Source organism: Bombus vancouverensis, chromosome 6 (genome assembly GCF_051014615.1).
Source record: "Bombus vancouverensis nearcticus chromosome 6, iyBomVanc1_principal, whole genome shotgun sequence".
Taxonomy (NCBI): Eukaryota; Metazoa; Arthropoda; class Insecta; order Hymenoptera; family Apidae; genus Bombus; species Bombus vancouverensis.
This window is the reverse complement of record NC_134916.1, coordinates 8,115,637-8,135,926: the sequence shown is the minus strand read 5'-3', so window position 1 is coordinate 8,135,926 and position 20,290 is coordinate 8,115,637. Positions and strand designations below refer to the sequence as shown.

General features: G+C 28.1%; 4 protein-coding genes across 6 annotated transcripts; 1 reads left to right on the top strand and 3 right to left on the bottom strand.

Annotated features, from left to right (window-relative positions):
• Positions 1-133: 133 nt before the first annotated feature.
• On the bottom strand, positions 134-4,131 carry SmydA-5 (SET and MYND domain containing, arthropod-specific, member 5). Its single transcript, XM_033336475.2, has 5 exons — positions 3,516-4,131; positions 2,804-3,238; positions 1,845-2,222; positions 1,205-1,540; positions 134-499 (listed from the first exon to the last, which is right to left on the bottom strand). The coding sequence occupies exons 2-5, from the start codon at positions 3,223-3,225 to the stop codon at positions 193-195; spliced, it is 1,443 nt and encodes a 480-aa protein (XP_033192366.1). The 5' UTR covers positions 3,226-3,238; positions 3,516-4,131; the 3' UTR covers positions 134-192.
• Positions 4,132-4,500: 369 nt separating this feature from the next.
• SMSr (Sphingomyelin synthase related) lies at positions 4,501-8,820 on the bottom strand. The gene is made up of 7 exons (XM_033336348.2): positions 8,487-8,820; positions 8,035-8,400; positions 7,267-7,600; positions 6,792-7,120; positions 6,561-6,701; positions 6,335-6,489; positions 4,501-5,897 (listed from the first exon to the last, which is right to left on the bottom strand). Exons 3-7 carry the CDS (start codon positions 7,564-7,566, stop codon positions 5,494-5,496), a joined length of 1,329 nt encoding a protein of 442 aa, XP_033192239.1. The 5' UTR covers positions 7,567-7,600; positions 8,035-8,400; positions 8,487-8,820; the 3' UTR covers positions 4,501-5,493.
• A 90-nt stretch (positions 8,821-8,910) lies between these two features.
• On the top strand, positions 8,911-14,794 carry Sec63 (translocation protein Sec63). Its single transcript, XM_033336345.2, has 12 exons — positions 8,911-9,343; positions 10,037-10,139; positions 10,222-10,336; positions 10,429-10,534; positions 10,693-10,916; positions 11,005-11,166; positions 11,403-11,631; positions 11,769-11,914; positions 12,010-12,157; positions 12,298-12,781; positions 13,993-14,284; positions 14,374-14,794. The coding sequence occupies exons 1-12, from the start codon at positions 9,220-9,222 to the stop codon at positions 14,512-14,514; spliced, it is 2,274 nt and encodes a 757-aa protein (XP_033192236.1). The 5' UTR covers positions 8,911-9,219; the 3' UTR covers positions 14,515-14,794.
• Positions 14,795-15,479: 685 nt separating this feature from the next.
• IKKbeta (inhibitor of nuclear factor kappa B kinase subunit beta) lies at positions 15,480-19,861 on the bottom strand. Of its 3 annotated transcripts, none has more exons than XM_076619541.1 (13): positions 19,334-19,861; positions 19,060-19,259; positions 18,821-18,979; positions 18,521-18,738; positions 18,348-18,452; positions 18,131-18,266; positions 17,854-18,042; positions 17,541-17,752; positions 17,133-17,417; positions 16,559-16,702; positions 16,170-16,487; positions 15,993-16,071; positions 15,480-15,847 (listed from the first exon to the last, which is right to left on the bottom strand). In XM_076619541.1, the coding sequence occupies exons 1-12, from the start codon at positions 19,440-19,442 to the stop codon at positions 16,008-16,010; spliced, it is 2,139 nt and encodes a 712-aa protein (XP_076475656.1). In that variant the 5' UTR covers positions 19,443-19,861; the 3' UTR covers positions 15,480-15,847; positions 15,993-16,007. The 3 variants fall into 3 exon arrangements, with proteins under 3 accessions (XP_076475656.1, XP_033192237.1, XP_033192238.1); XM_033336346.2 differs by having other exon boundaries at positions 15,480-15,819; positions 19,334-19,860; XM_033336347.2 differs by having other exon boundaries at positions 15,480-15,704; positions 19,334-19,858.
• Positions 19,862-20,290: the final 429 nt, after the last annotated feature.

Genomic DNA, 20,290 nt, shown 5'->3' with positions numbered 1-20,290 from the left:
GACGATATGTCATGTTACATACCTATTATGGCGTAAGATCATGCGAAGGATGAACATTTTTCATATTGCCTTTTTCCAGTATAAATTCATTTTCTAAATGCAAATTACTAAATATAATACAGGATATGAAGAATTTTTATAATTTAATTTTTATTACGATTATTTCATTAAATGTTAAATCTAATAGAATTATCATAACTCAGATTCCATTAACGTTCGAAGCTTTTCACCAGGCGAATTCTCTGGTTCAAATTGCAATAACGATATTGCTTCTGACAGAAGGCCTTCTCTATTTTCTCCTGGACAAGCAGACAATTCTCTCAATGCGACTGCAGTGTACAATGCTAATCTTGCACCATAAGGATCTAACGTTTTGGTGGTTTCTATGATACGTTTGCATAGTTCAGGTTTTTTCGGATCGCTTGGGGGCAATAGCTGAATCAACGAATGACTGACACTTGTACATAATTGATGTCCAGGATGCAATAACGTAGTGAGCCTGGAATTAAATAACGATTATAGTTGAATCATTAACTTTCGTTCCATACAATGTCTAAAAATCAGTTTAAACTCACAGCAAAGTGATCTTTACGAAAATATCTTTTTTCGAAATTATTTTATTAAAAAGAAAAGACAACTTTTAATAGAATTTCGAGCCATATTTTCGTTTCGTGAAAAGATTTTTTGTTGCATTAAAACATGCAAAAATAAAATAAAATAGCTAATTTCATTAGAAAAAAAGCTAGCTAATTTTGGATTCGTTTATTAAGAAAAACTTCCTCAAAATCATGTATCTATATATATATATATGCATATGTATATGTGTAAGCTTTAACGACTCCAGAAAGCGTAATTATATTGCTATTAAGAGTGAACGTAAGCACATATACGTATATCTCATATAGTCAACATATTTTTGGTTATTTTCAACGCATTAACGATAAACAATAACGACGAATTGTAATTTTATGTACATGTGCAATGTAATATAAAAATATTTACTTTATATTATATAATTATCCTTTCTATGTACAATGAAAATAGAGTATCGATAGAAAAATATTTCAAAGAAAGAGAAAAAAGAGACGATACGCAAGGATGGATAATAAAATTAATAATTTAGCTACTCATGTATACCGCAGGAAGTATTATAGATACGATATTATTTTTTTATCCAATGTATGATAAATGAAAGTTACTTTACCGTGACAGAAGATCAACCAATTTATTCTTGTTTGCTTGATACATAATTTCATCAACATCCTCCTCCAATTTTCCAACAAACTGCATCACTTCCGATGCAGTCAAAGTTCCAGGACACGAATTACATCCCCATTGCGAATCAAAGTTTAATGGATCCTTAGGTAAAATAAAATCGTTGTCGTGAGGACATTTTAAGGTTCCAAGATGCGTGCCCAATTCTGTTGGATCGGCACATCGCTTGCAATGGCAAGAAAAATATTTCGTCTCCAAAAGATGAGCTCTTCGCGCTCTCGTTGACCAAAGTGCATGTGTATACATTGTGCTTAAATGGTCCCACCTGTACGTTATAAAAGAGAGCTTTTAGGTTTATTATTCGGAAAACAAGTTATCCTCTATACTGAGTCTAAGTGGAACGCACTTCTAAAAGTAAATATTTACTATAGAACATGTAGACAATTTACCTACGACACAAACATATTAAATGATTCTTTGATGTTGAGATGTACTACAAAAGCGCTATTTGGCTTTGCATTTTGTATCAAGCTTTATCAAAAATATTCGTCAAAGAGGCATAAAAAGATGTATAAAAAAGAAAAAAACTGAAAGAGAAGACTGTAATGTGAAATATTACATTTACATACTTCTGTATAGAACAAACAGCTATCACGGTGATTCGAGGTCTACCCTTATCGTCGATTTTAAAGCTGTGTCTCGTATTAGCCAAGCAAGAATGCTCCAAAAGACATGCTGTTTCATAAATCGCAGCGCAGCCCTCAGGTGGTATAGTTTCCAACGCGTTAACGTCTATTAAGCCGCAAATTTTGTGCACGATATCTTTGCTGGAGGGATTGTCTGGTAAAAGACGTTCGATATGCCGATATATGTTCATCGTTTCCTCATATGCGTTCGTTCCTTGACCACGAGAATCTTGGTGACTTTGTAACTTTTCTATAGAATACCAATATTTCAATTTCTTGCGCCATAATATTAACATACGTATTACTAAGAGAACATCGCACCTGAAACATGAATTAATGAACACTAATTAAGAATAAATGAAATCATACACACAAAGTAGAACGATATGTATATACATATATACGTATACATATAAATATTAAACTATATCATTTCTATCCTTTTTTATATTATTTCTGTGCTACGCATACACTAGTCATATTATTTTGTATTGTATACGATATAAGCGTGAGCGATTGTAACGCTTTATAACGCTCCTTCGCTGTCTTTTAAGAAGTGATGACAGTGCTTTTATTAATTTCCGAATAACGTTTAAGCAATGTATAAACATTTCTATGTATATAAATACAAATGAATACAAATGAATTCTCTTATTTTGCTCTAGTTTCCTGCAGCATTCAATTTGAAAGCGAATGTAAGACAGTTATCTCTTTGTTCTTCTTTCTGAATATCTAATAAATGTATAAACTTCATGTTACGAACGATACGATTAAACCGAATCATGTCCCTTTTAATCGTTAACTAATAAAATTATTAAAACTGTTTCGTGACATTCCCCTCGTCCTTCGCCCTTACACTTTAAATGCAGCTGTATTTTTGTATTTTGCGAAATGTTACAAACCTAGGAATGATTCTTGCTTTTACAAGAAAAGAACATTCCAGACCGTGCCTATTTTTATCAGTAAGGCCAGAACAATCAGTATCGCACGCCGGCCAAAGGCATTTCGTGCATCTTGTATCGCTACTATTGCATTGTTTCCCGCAACCAACGCAAACTCTTTGATCTGAATGTAATGCCGGTCCCCAAACCAAAGGTGACTCTGATAGGATTACGTCGCCCGGATTTAAATCTCTTGATGCCACTAAATACCGTCCGAGTTCGCAGCTCTCACGAATCTCCCATGCTTGACAATTTGACCTGTGTCTAGGCCAGTCCTGTCGCTGATGCTCCTTTTTGCAATAAAATTGCTGCTTGCATCCGTTACATTTCAGCGTTGCACGTTGATTACAGATCGGACAGATGCCTTCCGTTTGCGATTCCATGCTATGTCAATTACTGAACATCGAATAGTTTTAAAATTAAATCTCTGCTCTTTGTTAATCTTCTATTTATGTATAAAAGATATATCGGTAGTTAGAAACAGCTTGCAATTGAAATAAATAGCATGCTAAAATTAATTTTATGTTCCCTTAGATTATGTTAGAAATAAAATGCGCGATTAAATAATTTGAAGGTAAATATTGAAATAAAATGGTGAATACTTATTATATTGTTTGATAAAGTGGTTGCACTTAAAATTCCTTTAAAGTAATTTCAAGTTTATAATACGTACCTGTAAGATAGGAACATGAATATAGTAGAAATAATATTAAAACGAGTGCAGCACATCTTTATTTGCGTCAAGTATTTTATTAATTTTGCAATTTTCAAACGAGAATAAGAAAGTAATACGTAAAACGCTGAAACTTGCGATACCACTGCTTTAAAATTCCGACATTACGACTCTGAAACTATGACGGTCTACATACACCGGCGGTTTAATTATAGGAGCGGTATAGTTACGTAGACGCGCTTCTATTTCTGACAAAACTCTATAAAAGATTGTTATTCGGCGTAATACAAACTTATCCTATTTAATTATTATACATATATCATTTATTGTCTGATAGCGGACTTTATACAAAACAAAATATTCGTCGATTAAAATTTGAAAAGTACACGTTATTTTTTATATGAACATCAAATATATCCTTGAAAGAATGCGTTATGAAAAATGTTTGTTATAACATTTTTTATTTACGATAAAATTAGCACCTTTCGATATTAATTATAAAGATAATTTAAATACTGTATTTACAAAAGTTTTTGGTAATAGATATTTGTAAGATTATTATGATTATATTATACGACATTACACTTATCGAATGTGCACCTATTTATGAAAAAGGAAAATATAAAAAGTATTCATAATAAAGCAATATAGAAAAATAATTTTATCAACTTAATATAAAATGATCGTAGAATACAACAATTATATGTACAAATATTAATATATATATATATATAAATTATTATATAATTATATATATAATTATATATATATATATATATAATTTCTTTCTTACTATTGTGCAAATCATTCTTCCTCTTCAATAGCATAACATTAAGAGCCTCTTTTAAAAATCTAAATGATCATACACTCTATTTATAACAAATATAAATATTACAGATCACTGTAACATACATAGCCTCTTACTAATTAACTCTTGCGAAAAGTTCAATATTCATTCAATTGTACTTCAGTTAAATCACGTAAAGAATAGCGTCATCATTAAATGTATTTTAATCGTATTATATGTAAATTTACATATCTGATCATGACCATCATGTGTCCAGTTATATTCTGGTCGTGCGTAATTATCTTTTGTTTTGTTACTTCTATGTGTGATGATGCATTTAGAAACGAAGGATATCACAATAAGACGAAAATACATAATAGTTGCTAAAATCGATTCGTCAGTAAAATCTCTTCGCTTACACTTAATTTTAGTAAAAAAAATATACAAATTAAAAGTGGAAAGACTATTCATATTTCTACACAGTACTGCACTCTATCCAATTTTTCTTATTTCCCGAAATCTTGTATCAAAAATTATGAAATAAACGAATACATAAATTTTCGTATGAAATCAGTTTTTTATGCACTGTTACTTACTGTTACTTGCAATTTATTTATGGTTTCATTAATATAACTTTCATTCGGTAGCTTCAATTAACAACAAATTATATTGCACATGATCATTAGCTCCAACATATAGTCATACATTCAGTTAATTTTAATTCCTTGTTACTTACAAAATTTACTTGCATAATCAAATTTTTATAATATATTTATTCACGAAAAAGAAAACAAATTTCTCCATGATTAACAATAAGGGAAAAAAGTAATGCATCTAAATCTAAGTTTCAGAAGAGATAGTCAAAATTGATTTTAATAAGAATTGTACAAGTTAAATATGATAATATTATAATAATAAAATTTCTTTTGGAAGGCAATCATTTAAATATACTATTATGGATAGTCATTTCGTAAAAATTAGAAATATTTAAACAAATCGTACAAATTTATTTTGATAATGGAGATTTTGCTAACTAACTAATTTCACTTCCAAAAATAAATGTTTGCAATTAATATTTTTTGTTATATAATTTTGTTACTTAAATGGTATAAAGAGAGTTATCAAGTAAAATTAATATTCTCAAAAGTCTATTATCAAAGGAATATAAAACTGAAGTAACATATATACTGGCTAGTGTTCCTTCTTTGTGCTATTCTTTACACTGCCGTTTACATCACGCCATGATTTACGGAAGCAAATTGAGGATCGTACCAAATGCCATATATTTTTCCCAGTACATGCTAGATTACAAACGATCAGAGACGGAGATTCATACTCATTTGGAACGATACCATCGACAGAAGATTCGAAAAAACTAAATAATGGAAACCATATTCTGGTTCTATTTGAATCACGTTGCATCAATGCTTGATTATTGGCTAAAGTATGATAATAAAGAAACAGACGTGATGTAATGTAGAAAGCTACGAAAACATCAATGGAATAATGTTCGTGTGCTGCCAAGATAAAAAATATACCAAACATATTGAGCATCCATGTGAAGGTATGTAAAAAATACAATTGTCGCGGTGTATCTGTAAATAAAATATCATAATAAGAATTATATGAAGGTTAGACGGTGAAAAGGGGGAATGTCAATTTTAACAAATTTTGAATTTAATATTTCTCATATGCTCCTGTGTGTGCTCTTTATCACTGACTCTTTATCACTATGTCGCAATAATTTGAATAACAATTTTCCAAGTTACACAATAGCTATACTGTATAGTGTATAGTGTACTTTTCATTTTTTACAATTTAATGTGCTATATATCACTTACAGTTATAAGATAAAATTGAAAATGATCCAAAATACGACGAAGAATAAAATGTTTTATTTTGATACATATAACGAAAAATAAATTTTCGTTTTCTAAGAAATGCTAAAACTTGACATTACCTTCTTTACCCGTGGACTCTTCATATACATATTATCTATAGTCTATCTATTCAGAAACATGCTAATACTTACATTCTGTAATGAAAAAATTTAACATAGTTAACGCAACAGTATGTCCACTAAACATATAATCACCGCATGTTCTAACACCTTGAATCGACATACCAGCACCACGCCATATAACATAAGCCATAGCAATTTTATTATATAACTCTACATATGCAGAACTATAAAATGAAAATATTAATATAATTGTTTTTCATACTAGTCACTTTAAAGGATAAAATATTATTCGCACCTTGTCCAATCTTCGGAAACTTTCCTTGGTTGACATTGCAAATGTGTGCCTGGCACTGATAAGGAAGTAATAAGCATTGTAACACATCTTAACAGGAAGACTGTGCCAGATAAAGCAAAAAATCTCCGCAATAAAATAAATCTGTGTTAACAAAAATTTGTTGAATACTTTTCAAATCGTTTACTTTGCAACTTAATTTTAAATATTAGTAGCATTTATAATATACTTTACCTGTATTTGTGAAAAATTAGTACAATCAGCCATATTGCAAAAAGTATAGTTCCAGTAACTTCACACATATCAAATGCCCAAGGAATATGTGGAACGTTATCTAAAAATATATCAGGTAACGGAGGATATTTTTTCATATCAGGCACTCTATCATGAACAATGACCATCACAAAGGCAGTAATCCATGTAACAATAAATAAATATGCCAAACTAATGAAAGTTTTCCAAATTTCAGGTGACAAATGTGACGCATGACCATCTTCTGATACAGATGCTGAATAAAATTCATGTTCAATAGAACCTTCATTATTTATACCACTACTAGGCATCTGTTAAAATAGAAAACAAACTTCTACTATGGAAACACAATTGATATTATTTTAAAATATCTCATTTATTATCATATTTCATATATTAAAGGAACATATATATCGTAAAAAATTTTTCATATTAAGTATTTAACTTTCCTTCTTACTTCATGTTTATGATGATTATAAAAATTTGATGATGGAAATATATCAATATATCCTAATTCAAATAATACTGCCACATTATCCCTTTGTAATTGTTTTATGCTAATATATAATCTTTTTATATCACCAATTTTCTGTAAATTCCTGGATATTAACTTTAGATCGTCTTCTTTCAGGGTCAAGAGCACTTTTCCATCAATTTCCTGATCAAAAAATGACTCAATAAATTTTTCATGTCCAGTTTCTCTAAGCCATCTTGTCACATCCTTTTGCGTCCACTCAACTATATTTTTCTCAGACATTGTTTATCTTAATACAAAATTGTACTAATCGTACCTAAAAAAAAGCATAAGAAATAATTTATTAACAATTTATATTATACCCATCACTGGATACAAATATATTTTGCTACTTTGACACAATCAAAACTATTGAGAACTATTAGTTAATATAATGAAATATTTAACCAAAATAACGTGTGAAATGAGAAGAATGTTAGATTTTGAAAACATTAAAAATACAAAAATATTATGTAACTTTCCGTTATTAATGTAAATTATAGTATTAACGATAAAAATAGTTTCGACATAGTGATAAGCATATTGACAGTAATAAAATTATTGAATAAATAAAATATAATAATAAAAAATATATTTGTATATGAATTTTTTGCGAAGAAACTTTCTATATTCTTCTACAAATAATTGTCTAAATCACTTACATTTTAAAATATATTTAACCTATATAAATACCATTTAAATACGACATACCTTAGAAACTTAATTTATGGATTATCAAAGCTATGTATCACAATTTTTTCGTGCGTTTATTGTACATAATGAATATATATCATGAATATCATAGTCTTATTGTCAAACAAAACCATACATTGGCAGTATTTGTAAATAAACCAATCCAGACAGAACCATTGATCAGAATGCTACGAGCACAGTTGAATAGGTTCATCACTTTTAACAGCTCTTACTTCTTCGATTTAGAGTATGGTGTACATATCTCTTATGTACATATCTCGGCAAACTTCATAGTTACTTTATGCAATTTCAATTCAGAATTACGCTGATCATATTAATAAATTTACTTGAATGATAAGAAACAAACATATTCATGAAACAAATCTAAACAAAATGAAAACACATCAAAATAAGTTTAAAATGAAATGAATAATGTAGATTTGAATTTCTACAAGTAATTGAATTTTTACATTAAAATATAAAATATAAGCCGTTCTATTCAATATTTTAATTTCCAACCACATAATAGTGACTTTTCATTTTTACGATGTATAAAAGGCTATTATAATATTTAGTATATATTTCCACGTAACTCTCTTATGATACTGTAGTTAATATGATGATTAATATGATACACATATATTTCTGCTCTACTTTTGAATTAGAATAAAATGATTCCTAATTTTCTTTTGAAAACAGTATATTAAAAGATAGTGACCCTTCACTTTTGGATTTATATTTATGCAGTCGATATATCTATCGATTTTGATCTCGATTCAGAACTTGTTTACAGTTAATAGTTGTATGACGTTGGCATTAGTGACGTTGTTCACGATCAGGATGCAACAGAATTACAAAACTACCGTATTATCATGCAATGGCGTATTCTAAGTTCACTTAAACACAGTAGAGTAGTCTGTAATTGTAACTTTACAGTGGGGGCGACGTATCGTTTGTTAACAAACTTAATCATTGTGATTTTTGACGTATTTTTCATTCTTCTTCTTAGTTCTATATAAACATAATCGACAGCGCCAATTGCACATCAGACCTAAACTAATAGCATTCGGTGCTGAGTTGGCAGTCTTGACGACGCAACTCTGTAACTGTACTGTATATACTGAATGATACCGTGAATTCAAAGTGGAGTTTAGTAATGAATGTACTTAAACCATATACTTAAAGATTGTAATTTAATGAGCTATGAGCGGCCAAAAATTTCAATACGACGAAAGCGGTGGGACATTTTTCTACTTTCTACTATCATTCTCGGCCCTTCTTCAAATACCTGTGACATATTATTTTTGGCCACGTCGCCCCAAACAAGGTTAGCTCTAGACGAATCTATTTAGATTAACATAGAAAATAAGTGATATTACGATAACGTTCTATGTTTATACGTACTTACAACCGAGTTATGTAATTTCACCATGTTTTACATTTACTCTTTTCATTATCACATTCACTTCATAATGTTGTGGCAAGGGATTAATGAGTTGTTAATTATGAATATCACGTTGCTAATTTTCTAATGTTCTCAATAATATTTAAGAGTATGCTATATAATATTTGATCACTTTTAGTAAAACATTTAAGGTTTATTAATATTCCGATTTTGCGCTCAAAGTTTAATAATGTATTCCTATAAAAAAGTATCTTATATATATATGTACATATATATGATTTAAGATATTCCATCGGTTTTACGTTTTTAAGATAGATTTTTTAAATTAGGCAATATTTAAATAAAATATTATATCAGTAAATTATTGTAATTCATAATACACAGAACATGCACAAATAAACACTGTTTTTATTCTCTAACGATTTTAAACAAATTACTATGTTTCAAATAAATTTTAATTATATAAAATTTTATAAACATTCTTTTCTTAATAATTTAAAAACTCGGTATTATGGAAAATTTAATCTTTTTCATATTTTTCATATAATTAACTACGTACTATTGGTAATAATAAGGTGAATGGTACATATAATTATTATTATTATTTATAAATAGATCCTGATCAAGAAGCAAAAGAGTGTCAATGCGATGGATGTAAAAAGAAGAAAATTATCCTACGACTTAATAAACCTTGGAAAGAAACCAAAGCATTATTTGAGTAACTATGTTTTCATATCAAATATATATATTTTAATTGTATATAAAGTTTAGACGTTTAAAATGTTGCTATATTGTTGTAGCAAATTTCTTATCATTCTTGGATGGGTAGTCCTTATCTTTTTGACATATAAGGTATCACAATTCGATTATGAAATGGCTAATTTTGATCCATTTGAAATACTTGGCGTTTCCTCTGTACGTACAATTAATTCAATTTAAAAAGTATCAATTTTATTTACTATACATCTATATCTACTTAACATTTATGATATTATTATTATTTATAGAGCTCATCTCAAAGTGACATTAAAAAAGCATATCGCAAATTATCTTTAATTCTTCATCCTGATAAAGAAACTGGGAATGAAAAAGCTTTTATGAGGTTAACCAAAGGTTAGAATAAACATAAAATAGAGTGGATGTGTGTGTGCATCCGAGCGCGCATGCGTGCGTGTGTAATAAAATAAAATATTATAGAAATAATAATAATTGTTCATGATAATTTAAATTGTTGTTGAAACAAAGATATTTTTTTCCACATGAATTAATAGCATATCAAGCCCTAACGGATGAAGAAGCACGAAAGAATTGGGAAAAGTATGGAAATCCAGATGGTCCAGGAGCAATGAGTTTTGGAATTGCTTTACCTTCTTGGATAGTCGAAAAAAAAAATTCAGTTTGGGTTTTAGGATTCTATTCAATGGTCTTCATGTTTGTTTTACCAACGGCTGTTGGGATGTGGTGGTATAAAAGCATTCGTTATACTGGTGACCAAGTAAATACATCTATGTTACAATATACATATAATCAAATATTAGTAAAAATTGAATATTAATAATTCTTAATATATTATTGGTTTTTAGGTATTGTTGGCAACCACTCAATTATATTATATCTTTTTTATTAAATATCCTTCAATGTCATTAAAAAGAGTTATTATGATTCTTGCTGCTTCATTCGAATTTCATAAGAAACGAAATGCAGAGATAGTCGAGAGATATACAGACAGTGAAGAAGTTCGTTTGGTAAGATGTGCACTATATTTTAATGGTTTTTACTATTATAATTATAATGAATATATATAGAATACATTTTATTGTAATGTACAATTCTTTTTATGTCAGGTTTAATACAATTTTGTACTAGATGTAAAACAAGTGGTGTATGGCTCTTATTGTTTACTTTGAAATTGAAAATTTCTTTATCTGAAGAAATTAATAGCTTAAGGTAATTCTAGATTTTGTATTTGTTTCATTTTCAGCTTATTAAGCAGCTACCAGATCTAGGTGCAAAAAACAAGGCAACACCATTATGTGACTCATATTCAGTTAAAGCTAGAGCTCTAATTCATGCACATTTATTTCGTATACTATTAAATCCAGAAACATTAGAAAAAGATAGACAATATATAGTAAAAAAATGTCCATATTTGATTCAAGAAATGGTAACTTGTGTTAATCGAGTGATTCTATTAGCTTATGCTAGAAGAGGTATATATGTATGCTATAAATTGTAGGTTTCCCAACCTGTCCTACGTTTTCCTAAATACATACAAACGAAAAAATTTTATAGTAGCAATACATATTTAAACACTGGTAATCTGATGAATGTTTTCTTTTATCTGCAGTTCCACGTTTACCAACTATAAAAACTGTAGAAAATTGTATGAAATTGTGTGCAATGATAGTACAAGGCTTCTGGGAATTTAAAAATCCTCTTCTACAATTACCACATATAACAGAAGATAATCTGAAATGTTTCTTACCAAAAAAGGTATCATTCAGAATACTTTAATCTAACCTTTAGAATAACCTACATTTCATTATATATTATAATTAGAAATTTAACTAGACTTATAATTGGTTTAGCATCAAATCAAAAGTCTTCAACAATTCGCACAATTAAAAGGAGAAGAAAGAAGACTGACTCTTAGACATTTATCAGATAGCCAATATGAGGATGTAATGAAAGTTCTTGGAAGTATGCCATATATAGAATTTAAAGTACGGTCTGAAGGTAAAAATTATTTAATATTATTTAATATTTAATTATAATATTTTAATATTATATTATTAATATTTAATAATTTCTATACTTGTATGTACATAGTTTGTAGTTATGTTTAAATACTTTTTAAAGTAAAATATATTTTACAGTAATTGACGATGAAAATCCAACTGTTTATACTGCTGGTGCTATTGTGACTGTAACAGTATCATTAACCCGTAAAGATATGAAACATTTATTTGGAGATGATTCTATTAAGGAACAAACCATGATTGATGACAGTAAAATAAACAATGAAGCTCCTGATGAAGTATCAGAAGAACAAAACCAATCTGTTAAAAGGCCAGCATGGCTTAGGCAAAGAAAGGGTCAAAAGAAGTCCCACAAGAAAGGTACTAGTAAAAAGTTTGCTTCCACAAAGAATGCTCAGACACAATTTCAGTCTAGCAATAATGCTCAACAAATGAATACTCCTAATGCGAAAAAGAAAGAAGATAAGGTAGAAAAAGAGTCTTCCAAAGATAAATTATCTGATGTCAGTGACAGCGATGTTGATAGTGACAGAAGTAATGACGAAGATGGTCATGAAAAAAAAGATGTGTCCATAGATGATGATGACACAGAATGGGAGAGGTAAAATATTTCATAATAATTTAATATACAGAGTGTTTCGTTTAACTGAGAACAATAGAATATCTCACGAGGGCTTAAAGTTATCAGAAAATGACTTGTACAAAAGTTCTTTGATTCAATGATAAGCGTCAGATGGTGCAAATTATTCTGTTACAAATCCAGTAGTGAGAGATATTTTAGGGTCAACTCTTTTTTCTTTTTCTTCTCTTTTCTTTTTTTCTTTTTTTCTGTTCTTCTAATTTTTTTTTCCTCCTTTTCCACCATATATTTTTTAACAGACTAACTGACCGATCTTCATATTTCCTATAAAAAAAGTATTAACCTATTCATATCAGGAAATTATTAGTTAAGCGGATATTTTAACTTTAATCCGTCATATGAAAGACGAGAAAAGACACGAAGCAGTATTTAAAAAGTATAAAAAAATATATGGCACTATTTTAAAAAATGAAATTGAGCTTAAAATCTCCCCCATTACCAGATCCGTAAAAAAATAATTTGCACGATATGATGCGCCCCTTTAAAATAAACAACTCTTCTAAAAGCAATTTTTTAATAACTTTAATCCCTTGTGAGATATTCTACTGTTTACATTCAAGCAGAACGCTTTGCATACAGGGTGGGGCGGTAATCGTAGTACAACCGAGCAGAGAGTGATTCTACGTGAAAAAATATGTCGAAAATATAGAATAAAATTGTTTCATATGATGCCTCGTTTCTAAGAAAACCAAGCTTAAAAATTTACCAAATACTCTTTAACTTGGCTAAGTACCGACTAGGTATGGGTAAACAACCAACAAGAAGTTATTATACATGCGAGGATAAGTAAAAAATGTAAAATAAAATTTTTTTATTAGCTTAAAGCCTCGTTTTCAAGAAAATAAAGTTTAAACATGTTTAATTACGAATTGGTCTGATAAACACAAGCACATGATACATTTTCAAACTTATTTTTCTTGAAAATGAAGTATCTCATAAAAAGATTTTATTCTAAATTTTATACTTATTTTCAAATGTAGTTTAAACACCTGTGGATTATTTATTCTCAAAAAATAGCCGAATTGAAAAGATTTAGGTATACTTGTTAAATCTTTCAGTTTTTATTTTTTCACATAGTATCACCACCTATCTGGTTGTACTACGATTACTGCCCCAGCCCATACACATAATAACGATCTCTCGTATTTACGTATTAATGTTTTTATAAACAGATTTCAGCAAAGAATTTCAAAGAGAGAGAAAGTTTTAGAAGGAAGAAGCAATATATCACATGAAGTTCATTGTCCACTCTTTCCTGATGTGAAACAGGAATATTGGTGGGTTTACATCTGTGATCGCAAGAGTCAAACTTTACTGACAACTCCTATTTATGTTACGTCGTTAGCACATTTTGAAGAAGTTCAGTTGAAATTTACAGCGCCCCGGTGGCCAGGTGTTTATACGTTTACTGTATGTTTACGTAGTGATTCTTATCTTGGCTTTGATCAAGCTCAAGATATTAAGGTATGTAATGAAATTTTGTTTATATTACGTAAACGAAAATTTCAGTATTATTGTTACTTTATGATTATTACAAAAATATTTGTTTACAGTTGGATGTGAAAGAGGCACCAGAAGTACCCACGGAACATCCTCAATGGGATATTTCAGACGAAGAAACTGCGGAAGATGTAGATGCAGCTGATGAACATTCCGAGTATACAACTGACGAAGATATCAGTGACAATGAATAATATCTGTTTCTCGCGGAAGATTTGATAAATAGATATTAAAAAAGTTCGCATTTTTCCTCTTTTTTTACTTGTCAAGTTAATGTACAATGAACTTTTATATGTGAAATTGCATAATTGTTAATGTACGTGGACAATCTAGAAAAATAGTATAGTGTGTAAGGTTTTTCAGTGAAGAGAAAGTAATAGTAAATGAAAATCATATTTATTTTAACATCGTTGTTTAATCCTCAGTTTAGGATGTATATACAGTTTTTTTAATAAAACACGTTTTAAAATATAATAGTATTATTTTTCGCCTGGTATTTTAATTATTACATCTTAGTATGTAAGGTTTAGAAAAATGAATTAATAAAAATTACAAATACTAATTTCTCTATAAGTGAAAGTGTGATAAAAACATATCTCTTACTTATTCATTCAACCGTGTAAGTTTTTGTTAAGTTTAAAGTATAAGAGCTGCTGGTACTGTTTTGTTATAAAATACTCAGTATCTTACTGTTGTGTTGATTACAATGGATGTTAAAATTTTAAACATCTGGATTGTGAGTATAGTTTAATTACAAATAATCATGGCATATATATATATATATATATATAAAGGATTAATTCTGTTACAGATATTAAAAACTATTTTTATATACTTGATCCTGTGTGTAATTTTTAAAATAGGTACGTTAAATAACATTTAAAACACATTTATAAAACCAAATTATAAATAATATTTATAAATCCTATCTCTAAAGTAATTTTACAACATTACTTAAAATATATAAAGCAAGGATATATACACGCACGTACATATAATATATATTAATTATTAATGTACATAATACACTAACCATAAACGTATAGTGCAGATTTCACATAAAATGTACAATATGTAAGAACAGCTGTAAGACATCTTGAAAAGATCAAATAATTTTGCACATCATAGGCACTTTATAGAAAAGCTTCATTATCATGTATTCTTATCTTGATGCTGAACTATTTAATTTCACTGCACATATACATGTGTACATGCTTATATATTACTATCATACATTTTGTGTCTTCATAGTTAATTTTGGATCAGTACATAAAATAAAATTTTGGTATTCCCCTAGTAGAATATCTTCAACACCTTTCATACTGATACATAATCTTTTACAGATCATTTAACATCATCAAATAATATTGGATGGAAAATGAGACTGAAAAATATAACAAATGGTCCCATTTATACATATATCAAAACAGACAAAAATGCTAATATTAAATGGGGCGTGCGACATTATATTCCAAGAGCATCAAGATCACTACAATATACTGCAACCATAAATAATTAAATAAGTTCCTAAAAGATATATTTTATAGAATTATTGTCTTATAAATTAATATTAAATTTGACAAAGAGAAATATCTTTAATCTAAAAATAATGAAATATTGCTGAGAGATAGAAAAATAAAGTTTTGAAAATCGAATACAATGTAATACATACATTCTATATTTGTGTTTATGATTCCAAGCTAAGCAGTTCCATGTATCTTTTTTGCATTTCTATCAAAAGATTATCTAACCTGGCGAAATAAAAGATAAAAATATTTTATACTTTCATTTTATATACACTTATATATGTACTTATTTCTTAGATAGTAATTCATAATATGAAACATACGTGTAACGTATTACTAAGTTATCATATATCACATCATTTTCTGTGTTTAGCTTTTCCTTATGTTTCATACTAGATATATTTAGAAATTGATTACTGTCAAATTCATTTGATATTTCCGTACTATCGTGTAATAAAACGTTTGTAGCTTTATTTGTAGAGGTAGATAGACTTAAATATTTTTTATTAGAAATATCGAACACATTGGAAGTAAGATGTGTTATATTTTGAAGTTCTTCACAGTACACTGTCTTCATAGCAATAACTGAGTCAAAAATCATTTCCAATGTTCGGAGTTCTGATTCCAATTTCGCCATTTGTCTGAAAATATTATATCAACGTAAGATACATCAATTATAGTTTAATATACAATATATTGACCATATACATACTTTATAATTTCAGAAATATTGTGAAACTCTACTCCTTGTACTTTCAAGAATTCAAAAATTAATTTTGCTATTTCTGTTGGTCTTGCATATTTATGAGAATATTCATCTTTATGCAATTCATAGATTTTTTCGATTTTATTATATCTGTTTAAAATTCAAATATGATAGTAAAAAAGTAAAGGACAATATTAAAAATAGGCGGTGGATTTTGATACAAATCGGAAAGAAAAAATTTTGTTCAAAAAGTTTTATCATCTGTAAAATAAACAATTATTTGTCTTTGATCGTTCAGAGTATTAGTAATGTATTACAAAAGAATTGCTTGTTGCCAATGAATTATTAATGATGATTTATTTATTATTATGAAAGTGAGATCGATAAGTTGCTGTTAAATAAATTATAATCACAGTCATATATGTATCCTTGTATTTAACCGCATTTATTATAACATTTCCAATGTTTGTAGGAAAAATAACTACTACTACACTTCTTATTCTTTAACGCACAATCATACTATAAAAGAATTTTTCTCAATTAGTATCAAAATTCATTTTTAACATTGTCCTTTACTCACATTTCAAACATATCTTTAATACAATCAATAGATTTTACTTCATTGCTTAATCTACTGCTTTCTACTATCAATGGATTAAATTTTAATTTTATTTGATTAGCAGCCTTAACAAGTTTAGCAACTTTTTTACAATTAATTTCCAAAGCTGTCAATTTCTTCTTATTTATAGTTTCTCCTTCCCATTTAATACGAACTATAGATAGTTCACTTAGAAGATTATTTATATTTGTTAATGTATTTGTCATATTTTTATTAAATGTATCAAGTTTTTCGATTACCAAATCTCTGAAATATTATACAGTATATATGTATATAAGTAAAATTCTATAATAAACCACTACTAATTTCATAGATGAATCTGCGGATAGATTACAAACTAATATATAAAAGTATATATAAAATACTTACAATTTTATAGTTAAGGCAAAAATATACAATTGAAACAAATTTATTTGTTGCCTGATAAAAAATATTGTTACTCTGTAATAATCTTGTAATGTTTCAAAATCCAACAGACCTTTTGGCAATTCTATCATATTTCGAATTTCCATAGGGATTGCTGGTATAGGGATGGTCTCTATTAAAGGACTCTCATTTTTAAAGACAAATAAATCTGTATTCTACAGGGAAATTGATAGTTTAAATCAAAATAATACTATATAAAATAAATTTATATATTGCATACTAACATAAAAAAATACAAAGCATTATATCATCATACCTGAATTTGTGATAAAAGTGGTGTTTGATTTTCAATAAGAATTTTACCAAAATAATCTGTTAAAGTTTGTTGGTTTATTGGTATATCAATATCCTTTTCAATCATATATTGTAAATCTGTAATCTTAGTAGTGCTATCTATTTCATATGTATTAATTTTATACATCGATGCAACAAACACATGAACTATCTGAAAAAAGTTAAAATGTTATTTATATTTTAAATAATTATGTAAATTTTTCAAATACCAATGTATGAAAAATGTTACATTAAAATACCTGTTTTGATAAAATAGAATGCAGTAATTCAAATACCACAAGCTTCGATATTCCACTTTCATATTGTTTCCCTCTTTTCTTTGGATCCCATTGTAACACAACCTTAAACCATTCTATTAATTTATTTCGAAGATTTCTAATAAAAAAATATAACCAGTTTAAATAAAATTAATATTTTATTATTTTTCATTTTATCAAACAATGTTATAGTTGTTACTTTGATAAGTTTGTAGGGCCAGTAATATCTTGACCAAAAACTACCTTCCCTTTTGATTTGAAAGCACAGATATCATCATATTTTTTATTTCTAATATGTTGCATCCTAAAAAATATATAAGTTAACCAATGTTTAAATTTTTATTATAAACTTTTCATAATTATATAGCATACCACGACATAGTATGTTGCATTTTAGGTAAAAATGGTCTTGTTCCAGTAACAAGTTCATAAAAAAGAATGCCTAAACTCCAATAGTCTACAGAACAACTATATGTTTGTTTCCATAATAGTTCTGGAGCTATATAATTTAATGTACCTACTAAAGATCCAGATGTACTATCCTCTCCAAGTTCTTTTGCGTATCCTAAATCTATTAATTTATATGAAATCTAAAATATATTTTATGTATATGTTATTAATATCATTTGTAATATATTGAATAAAATCTACATTTAATACAATATTGCTTACGATGTCACATTCATCTTGTAAAACTATATTTTCAGGTTTCAGATCACGATGAGTAATGTTATTGGAATGTAAGTATTCAATCGCAGAAGAAATATCTTTCATTACACTAATTGCTTCTTTTTCACTAACACCACAACAATTTTCCACTTTCTTTAGAACCTGCAATTTAACAAACATTGCTAATATAAATACAACTATCGTTTCATTGATTGAGAGATAAGTTATATATTGATATTTACCTTTCTCAGATCGCCTTTCCTACAAAATTCCATACATAATAAAGGTAAATCTACTTTATCGTCAGGATGTTTAAATGGTAAATTTAACCCTTTAACAATATTTGGATGCTTTAAACGTTTCATTATCTGTACCTCATTAATCCATCTTTTTCGTTGTGCTTCTTTTAATTGTGCAACCTCCCGTTTGCATATTTTAATTGCTAGAGTTTTCATAAAATATTAAATATTAAATCTTATTGATTTATTTTCTTTGTTAAAGAATAAAAAAACATACCAAGCTTTTTACCACTTTCATGTATCCAAAGTTCGACGATACCAAATCCTCCAGAACCTAAAACTTTGTCTAGGCTCCAACCTTCAATAAATGCTGGTGTAGCAGTCATATTAAATGCCTTGCCTAAACATTATTTAACTTATAGATATTGAAATTTTTTGAAAAGATTCAGATTAAGATATAAAAAAATACTGTTAGCTCTTTTTCCCTTTGGGCATATACATACATCAGTTGTATAATTGTTACCAATTATCACGGCTATACAACGATCATATTTATAATATATTAATTTTTTAAACATCCGACATATATGACAGGTTAATACATACTGCCAACATAAAAATTTGCGTTACAAATTCTATAAAACAGCAATTTACTTATCAATTATCGCCATACGTTATACTATTAGAAAATAGATGAAATTTTATAATAATTTACATGAAAATTCAAATTCTAATATGATAGTAATAGATTTCCTCCCTGATAATAGTATACTTTGATCAAATTTTAACAAATTCGATTAAACAATTATTAATGCTTCATAGGTGTTATTAACAACTTAATTGATTAATTAGTAAGCATGCGTCTGTACAATACTGTTTAACGTTTAATATTACCGATATTTAAAAGCAATATAATGCTAATAAGTATTATATCCTTTTAGGATATCTTAAAATTTGACATTAAACAAAAAGCTTGTTTACAAACACACACACACACACACACACACACACACAGAGTTATATTTGCTTAGCAAGTACCTGAAATATGTAGGTGTAGTGGGTACTATACCTTGCACTTTCCCAAATTTTAAAGTGTATGGATCCTACTTTGTTATATACAAAATAAAAAACTTTAACTTATGAAAACATACTATTTAAATAATATGAACCAATTTTGATAAAATATAGGATTAACATTCACAGGCGCGCGCGCGCGTGCGCGCACACACACATT